Source organism: Athene cunicularia (genome assembly GCF_003259725.1).
Source record: "Athene cunicularia isolate RWA chromosome 2 unlocalized genomic scaffold, athCun1 chr2_part1, whole genome shotgun sequence".
Taxonomy (NCBI): domain Eukaryota; kingdom Metazoa; phylum Chordata; class Aves; order Strigiformes; family Strigidae; genus Athene; species Athene cunicularia.
Window position 1 is genome coordinate 37,405,965 of NW_020799095.1, and position 8,287 is coordinate 37,414,251.

Below are 8,287 nucleotides of genomic sequence, written 5' to 3' on the forward strand. Positions count from 1 at the left end.
TATAATTCATTAACAAAATTTAATGCTGACTGCAATCTGAATTATAACATCTGCCTATTTCTTTCCCCTTTTAAACACAAATCCCTCACAGGCCTAAAAGAACCATCTTAATAATGCCACAGAAGCAGCTCAACACAGAATAACGTCCTGCTATCCAAATTTCTATTACTTCTCTGTTACTTAGTCTAGTCCCCACTTCAGAACAGGAGCAACAAAGTAGAAGTGCAGGACCAAGTCATTCCTTAAAAGGAACATAATATTTTTATTTTTTGATCCTTGACCAAAGAAAGGAGAAGAAAAATATTTTATTTTCTCAACAACTGTATATTCTTTCTTTTCCTAAATAAAGAACAAGTAACAGGAAAATTGTGAAACTCACCCTCAAACTGTCTCTCAAAGATTTCTGACAGTTACTTCAGTTGCTAAGAACTAAAGTATTATTATGCATGCACCTCATCTTTCCCTGTCTATTTTTGTTTTACTTTATTTTTTTAAAAAACCCTCTGTCACTTCCTAATCCTGCTTCTTGTACAAAGTCAGAGGCCTATGACATGGCTCTTGCAACTCAGTTGCATGCCACAGGCTAAAAAACCTGGGACACTGGGATGCTGTTTAAATCTGCAGCATGTCTGAATATATATTCTGACCAGCTTTTCTTAGAATATGAAACAGAATGGCTGAACTGTAGATAACCTGTAAGTAAGACACTGTGGCTTATCTGAAACAAATTCCATAAACTAGGACTTTTGACTATTGCTAATGCAGAGCTACACCCTTTTCTCCAATGATTCAGAGATCCTCACCTACTCACTTTCTCCTTTCAATCCAAGCCTAAGTAACAACATCTAACACAAGAGGAATTGAAAAGCTTATTTCTGAAAGACATGCTGAAACTGCTTATGCTAGACTCTTTCAAGAATTTGAATTATTTAATTCACTATTTTTGTCTTCCCTACTTAAGGCATACCAGAAGCAAATCAGTAAAGCAATAAAAGGAGACAAAAGATAATACTTACTTGTAACTGCTACATGTCGGTTTGATTTTCCTTCATCTATAGTATCCATAACTTCTTCTGGACTACATACAAAACGCTCTGTGCAACCCTTTAAAAAAAAAGCAAAAGACCACCACACCAAGAAGCCAGAAGTAAATCATGCACACTAGAGGAGTGAAAGATGAAAATATATCAGACTGATGCTCACCTTTACATAGGGAACTCTGTTTTTGTCCTCATGAACAGAGAGATTGGTCTTTGAAACTGGAAGAGAAGAAGGTCTAAAGCTAAAGTATATACAATTTCTTCGCAAACTGAACTAGCTCTGTACAACATATGTCCACATAAAAGGTGTTATTTCTCAGCAACACTTTACAAAAACTTAATATACATGAAAAACACACTACTGCAGCTTTAGTAATATTATATAGATTAGCTCCGTGCTTTCTCATTTTGATGTACCTTTATCATGTACAGGTTATTAGCATACTGCATACCTATCTCAGTATTATGATAAGGTTTTTGTGGGTTTGGGTTTTTTTTTTTTATATCTCTCTCCAGAACAATTTTCTATCTTCAAATATAAATAAAAGGCTTACCATCCAAAAGGTCCCTTATTTTATCCAAGTATATTTCAAAATATGACACCTAGAAATGGGAAGTGGAATAGACATACAGCATCAGAAAGCAAAAATGCATTAATTTTTTATCAGAATGATCCAACATGATCATCATTACCTCCTACATAACACCACATCTAGCTCAAGTCCTTAGGCTGAACTAAAATACACCTTTAAGAAGAAACTATTCTGATCAAAAGTTTCAAGCACTATCAGCACTGCCATAGGTTATCAGGATAGCTACCATCAGTGTTTAATGGAAATTAAAGTGTTAACATAATTCTTTAACAAGTCAGTTACTTCAGAAATAACTCATATTTAGATTTTCCAAATTACAGGCATCTGAAACACATATAGAACATCCATTTAACCACAGACTACTTCCACTTTTGATATAGATAAAACAAGTAACAATGAAGAAAAGTTTACCTTAATATGAAACTCAAGATTCTCATCCATAGAGTAAATATAATTAAAAATATCTTGCACTATTCTTGGAATAATACCCATTCCATCTGGGTCGTGAAGCTTCCCCTTATTAGAAAAAGATACAGTAAATTGAAACACTTATACTGAATCCAGTATCATAGACAGTATCCAAAGGCAAAACAGTTAACGGACAAATCAGTTTGAAAATGGTGACAGGTATCATGCACTTATTTTAGCTATAAAGTCTTTAGACTTTAATTTAGACCCTGCATTTGCAAGCACTGAAAACAATGGCCTCAGAAATCTCCCAAATTACTAAAAGTGAATATGCACTATTAACAGTATTCTTGTGTTTCTCATCCCGCTACTGAGGGCTGAAAAAAAACCCCAATACACTAATTGCCATTTACAGTCCTAAAAAAACCAAACCACTATTTCAGGTATCAAAATATTGCAATGGAAAGAAAATTAAAATTGCAAGATGAAAATAAGCAGACTATCGTGATGAAAGCAGACGACAGGGACACTTGGAGGAAAATAATTTTAAGATTTCTTACTTCCATCGTGTGTGTCTTTCCAGACGATGTTTGTCCATAAGCAAATATTGTACCATTGTATCCCTCAAGTACATCTAAAAAGAAAGAGTATTTTCATTAGGGTTCCTTTCCTTTTTCTAAAGGAAAGTCAAATCAAATAGAATGCACAGCAGCCAATTCTTAAAATGTTCAGCAAGTTAAATCATTCAAGATTTGGGAACTCTGTGCTAGAGTTGGGGTGTGGGGGTGTGGGAGGAGAATGTTCCTCCCTACCCCTTTTAATGCATTAAGTCATCATCAACTGTGTTTCAGAACTTCACTGTATTAGAAGCATCTGTTCCTTCAACCAGAAAAATCAGGACTTCAGAGTCAGGAACAAAATGGAAAATCGATACAACTGCTAGGCTGAACAGATAGTTTTTGATAACTCAGAAGAAGTTATCCAACACAAGAATGCTGTAGAATTTTCTGCCTTCAGGAACGTTTAATTGTCCAGTTGTGAAGCGAATGGGCTATGCCACAAGTTTCAATATCTTATTCTTTGGCCATAACCTTCTCTTTCAAATTATGACTGAACCAACCCAAAGTTTTAGACTGAGGGATGAGGGGCTGGTGGGTTGGTTTGTTTGCAAGTCAGTTACCGAAGAACCACATCCTGCAAGTAAGCTTTTATTTTCCAGAAACAATCATGAGATGCTCCAAATGGGGAAGGCTTTGCTACCACACCATACACTAACCCATTTGCACCACTATGAGAGCTCACTTGCCACCTGATGTAGCACAGCCTAGAAATGCCACACAGAGAAACAGAGATCAGAGGTTTAGACAGAGGAAGGGGGCAGCAATTACAATCCTTAGTTAACTCTAGTTTTTAAGGAGAAAACTTCCGATCTAAACCAGATTACTATTTAAATCATGAAAGGGTTAAATACTTGCAGTAGCATGGATTCCACAGCCATTCACTTTTCTAATGATAAAAATTCCTGTATTTTAGCCAATCTTCTCTTGTCACTAACAGTTAATATTTCAGGGGTTTCTGACAAGTCTTCATTAAAGTTGTTTCATTTAGAACTTAATACTGATCTCCTCAAGAAAATCAATTAATTTTATTTTCAGGAAACTACCTAATTGTTTACTACAACAACTTACTGTGGTCTAATCTTCTTTGTGATAAGACTTGAATTTCTGAAGTTACTAGGCCAATTTTGACAATATAGATTTGGAGAAACTGTATACCCTGGTATGCATAGGGGTAACTCACATTTAAACTTTTAATTGTGAAGCTAAAAAACCACATTCAAGAACATACTCCTTAAACTATGTATTAAGTAAGCAAGCTTAGAAAACAACCTACAAAATACACATGATTTCGCAAGTTCCCTTTCCTCTTATACTCCTCCAAACAAACTAATGTAGAATGTTTTCACCAATAAATTTGGGGGGGTAACCAAACCTATACATAAGAGTTATTTTGTTTAAAACTATTTGTCAGAAATTAAACAATCTTTTGGAGAGAATTGCAAGAAAACCAAAACATGACAGGTAAATGTTTTCAAATGTTGCAATTGACTGAAACAGCAAGTTAAGCACTGACATAATTTATCAGCTGAACTACAGCATGATTTTACACCACTATAATCCATGTTAGCTCTTATCAAACATTCAGAAAGTAAAAGGGAGCAACAGAAGTATCACTTTTCAACATGGAAATCCACACGAATATGAGACCCTTACGATTAAAGTTGCTGTTCCACCTTACCTTTGACAATCTTCTTAGCACAATCATTGTATACTTGTTCCTGTGATGTGTTTGACTGGAATACACGGTCAAATATATATGGCTTGGACTGGAAAAAAAGATACAGAAGAGCTATTAAGAAAACAGACACTGGAAGCACAACCAGAAGGTGTTTGCTCATATAGAACTACTTTATACTGTCTCAGCCCAATCCTTTAGGTTTTTTAAGCATTTGAAGACCGCAGCAAGGAAATCAGCTTATATAGTGTTGCCTAAATCTTCACATTCTTACCTACAAGTAAGGCCTTGAATTAAATATATTTGGCTTCAAAGTACAATCTAAGTAATTCTGCAAAACTACTCTGCCACAAGACCTCAATTTACTTGATTTACAACACAAACCAATACCTAGTCTGTACACCTGAAAATCCCTTATTCTCTTCTGCTCTGGTAGTCGGTTTACTCTGGTAAACCCAAATTACGAAAAACAGCTTATACCACATCACACGCAGTATGCGTCTTTGCAACATTTGTGAAAAACCTCAAATCAAGAAGAAACATTCAGATCACCTACAGTCAGCACAAGAACTATTTCCCCATATATTATATCCTTAAAATAAAGCTCCATAAATTGAAGAAAGAGGCCACTTTAGAGGAATGGAACCTTTCACAGAAGACTCATTTTGGAAGACACTACAAGAAGCTCTGACATAGGTTTTCGAAAGTAATGTTGGATTTTTGCTTTGTTTCAAAGACATTTTCATAATACAGTTCTAAGAAGTTGACTATCAACCAGGATATGAACTATTATGCTCATCTTACGAAGTTTAAATTTTTGTAGAATTTTCAGAGCTTGATTGAGTAGGTAGCCAAGCAAGTAGGCAAGGTTTACGAGGGGCCTGGGTCAGTCATTGCTGAACTCACTGCAACTGTCAAATGCTCTATTTTGTCTAAGTTTAATTCATTATCATCCTCCCCCAAGGATATTCTGGAACTCCCTGACAAAGAAACAAGTAGAGCTTCCAACTTTCACCCACCCACCACATTCCCTTAGCCAGCCTGACCTTCCATTTGTCTTTTAGTAACGACTAGCATAACACCAAACAAAGCTTTTTAGATTCAATACATATGTATCTGCTGATAGGGCCTGAATTCTGGTGGATGAGCTTCCTCTTGGAAAAAATAATTACAGCATTCACTGTGTAAATACACTCAAGCAACCACAAGACTCAGTAGGTAGAAACTATCCCTAAGGTGTTGAAGTTTGACAGAATGCTTGTTTCACAGCAGGGAGTTCACAACTCTTCTCGATTAGTCATTTTAGCTTCAAATACACTTCAAATGCCTATGTTCTACAGGTACAACTGAGGCCATTACATACACCAGAAGACAAACAACTAATAAGTTCAAGTAACCCTGAGGGAAGAAAATGAAGACTGAGAACACGTAACATAAAAAGGGAAGTCACTGTAGAAAAGGTAACACTAGCTATATGTTTTCTATCTCACTAGCAGCTGTAGTTTCAAAAAGCCTCCAACTTTACAAATATCCATCAGCTACACTACAAGTCATCTATATCAAAATGTTAATCAGATAATGCATATTTATGTGTGTATATGTATATACATAATTTACATATATACAATTAATGAATATTTATATGCACTGAAATAACACCATTTTGGAGGATATTTACCATTACAAATATGTAGTGACAGAAGTGATAGTGTCCAATGTCACTGCAAACAACCTGTGCAGCATTAGCAATTTGGGTGTTTGTACTTGGAAGATTTAAACTCTTCTCCAAATTACTGCTCCAGAAAATATATAGAGGAAAATTAATCCAATAAAATTTATTTTAGAAGAATTAGAGGAAGTTCCGAGATACAATCTTCTGACAGTCTATGCAATAACTGTTAAAAACACTATTTCTCACAAATCCCAACTTATCTGATCTTTGCAGTTCCCAACAGAACATGACAACTATGAGAACAGAAAGTGCATTAAAATGCAAATGATATTTTGCATAGTATATGTGTTTGAACATATACACATACATTATTGTGTATTTATATATAGCTACAGAATATACTATGGAACACTATCCTGCATGGTATTCTTATCTCTAAACTGGAAAGATATGGATTTGATGGATGGACCACTCAGTGATCAAGGAGTTGGCTCAATGGTCACACTCAAAGAGTTGTGGTCAACATCTCGATGTCTGAATGGAGACCAGTGACAAGAGGTGTTCCTCAGGGGTCAGTGTTGGGACTGGTGTTTAACATGGGTCGTGGTAATCCCAAGCACAAATACAGGCTGAGCAAAGATTGAGAGCAGCCCTAAGGAGAAGGACTCAGGAGTATTAGTGGATGGGAAACTGACTATGAGCCAGCAACATGCACTTGTAACCCAGAAAATCAACTGTATCCTGGGCTGCATCAAAGGGAGGTGATTCTTCCCTTCTACTCTGCTCTTGTGAGACCCCACTTGGAATTCTGTGTCGAGCTCTGGGGCCCCCAGAATAAGAAGGACACAGACCTGCTCAAGCAGGTCCAGAGGAGACCATGAAGATGATGAAGGGGCTGAAGCACCTCTGCTATGAGGACAGACTGAGAGAGTTGGGAGTTGTTCAGCCTGGAGAAGACAAGGCTCTGAAGAGACTATATAGCAGCCTTCCAGTACTTAAAGGGGGCCCGCAGTGAAGATGGGGAGGGACTCTTTGTCAGGGAGTGTAGTGATGGGATGAGGGGTAACAGTTTTAAACTGGAAAACGGTAGGTTTAGAATAGATGTAAGGAAGGAATTCTTTACTGTGAGGGAGTGAGACACTGGAACAGGTTCCCAGCTTCTCAGCTGTGGCTGCCCCCTCCTTGGCAGTGTTCAAGGCCAGGTTGGATGGGGCTTTGAGCAACCTGGTCTAGTGGAAGGTGTCCCTGCCCATGGCAGGACCTAGATGGTCTTTAAGGGCCCTTCCAACCCAAACCATTCTATTAATATTTCTGATGCCAAATAGCAGATTTTTTAATTTGCATTTAAAAAAATGAATTAAAACAAAAAGTATCAGGTTTAGTTTCCAGTACAGGAAGATACCTTGTTTAGAAAGAATTGTAGGCACAACCCCCACTAGGCTGCAATCGCCCTGCAATCTACAGATATTTGCAGCAGGTTCTGAAAAAGCTTTCCATCTCTAGATTTTTAAACAGTGTTTAGAAGGGTTTGAGGGTTTTTTAAATTATTCTTTTTAATTCTCTTTAATTCTTCAGTCAAGCAAAGGCTGACTGAACTATTTTTCTTTATCTGTCCTAAAGGAAAATTATTTTTACTAATTTGAGAGTAATCCATTGAAAGAATATTTTTAGGCTACCTACTCTCTATGAAGGTATTTAAATGGCAAATAAGAGAACAGAACCAAATTACAGAGTCTCGTACAATTACAGTCTCTTTTGTTTTACAAAATGTTAATATAAAGAGTAACATGTATGATGAATGTCATGGAATAGTAGGAATAGAAAACCAAGCTGCAAGGACTTCACTTGGGCAGTAAGGCCTTTAATTGATCTTGTTTATTTATACAGTGAAAGCTGCTAGGCACATGACAAATTCCAATTTCCCCTCAAGGTAGCAATTGCTATCAACATACCCACAAAATTTAGTAACTCTGGCAAAAGAATCTTCACAAGGGTCCTTTTTACATCTCATTACTTCCGCATCCCTTGCAAGTGAGAAGTGGAGTATTTGTTTACATGTTCTCAGTATTATATGGTTCTAGATGAAGCCTCAATACAACTTCAAAGCACTCAAAAAATCTGGTTATAGATTTCCCTCCCCTCCCAGGTCACAGTACATTTATCACACCTATGAAAACCCACATTAGAGGCATGTACTCCATCACGACTGAATCAATATCTAACCAAGTAGATTCAGCCAAGCATGTTCCAGGACAATTATGTTTTTTTTAAAAAAACAT

At 36.6% G+C, this 8,287-nt stretch overlaps 1 protein-coding gene across 1 annotated transcript in view; it reads right to left on the minus strand.

The window, feature by feature from the left end:
• KIF5B (kinesin family member 5B) overlaps nt 1–4,426 on the minus strand; it is a 29,282-nt gene extending 24,856 nt beyond the window's left edge. The window contains exons 1-6 of the mRNA XM_026842477.1: nt 4,340–4,426; nt 2,602–2,675; nt 2,045–2,149; nt 1,595–1,643; nt 1,204–1,259; nt 1,017–1,104 (exon numbers count right to left, since the gene is read on the minus strand). Coding sequence (XP_026698278.1) covers nt 1,017–1,104; nt 1,204–1,259; nt 1,595–1,643; nt 2,045–2,149; nt 2,602–2,607 — 304 coding nt within the window. The 5' untranslated portion in view covers nt 2,608–2,675; nt 4,340–4,426. The remainder of the gene's footprint in view (nt 1–1,016; nt 1,105–1,203; nt 1,260–1,594; nt 1,644–2,044; nt 2,150–2,601; nt 2,676–4,339) is intronic.
• Nucleotides 4,427–8,287: the final 3,861 nt, after the last annotated feature.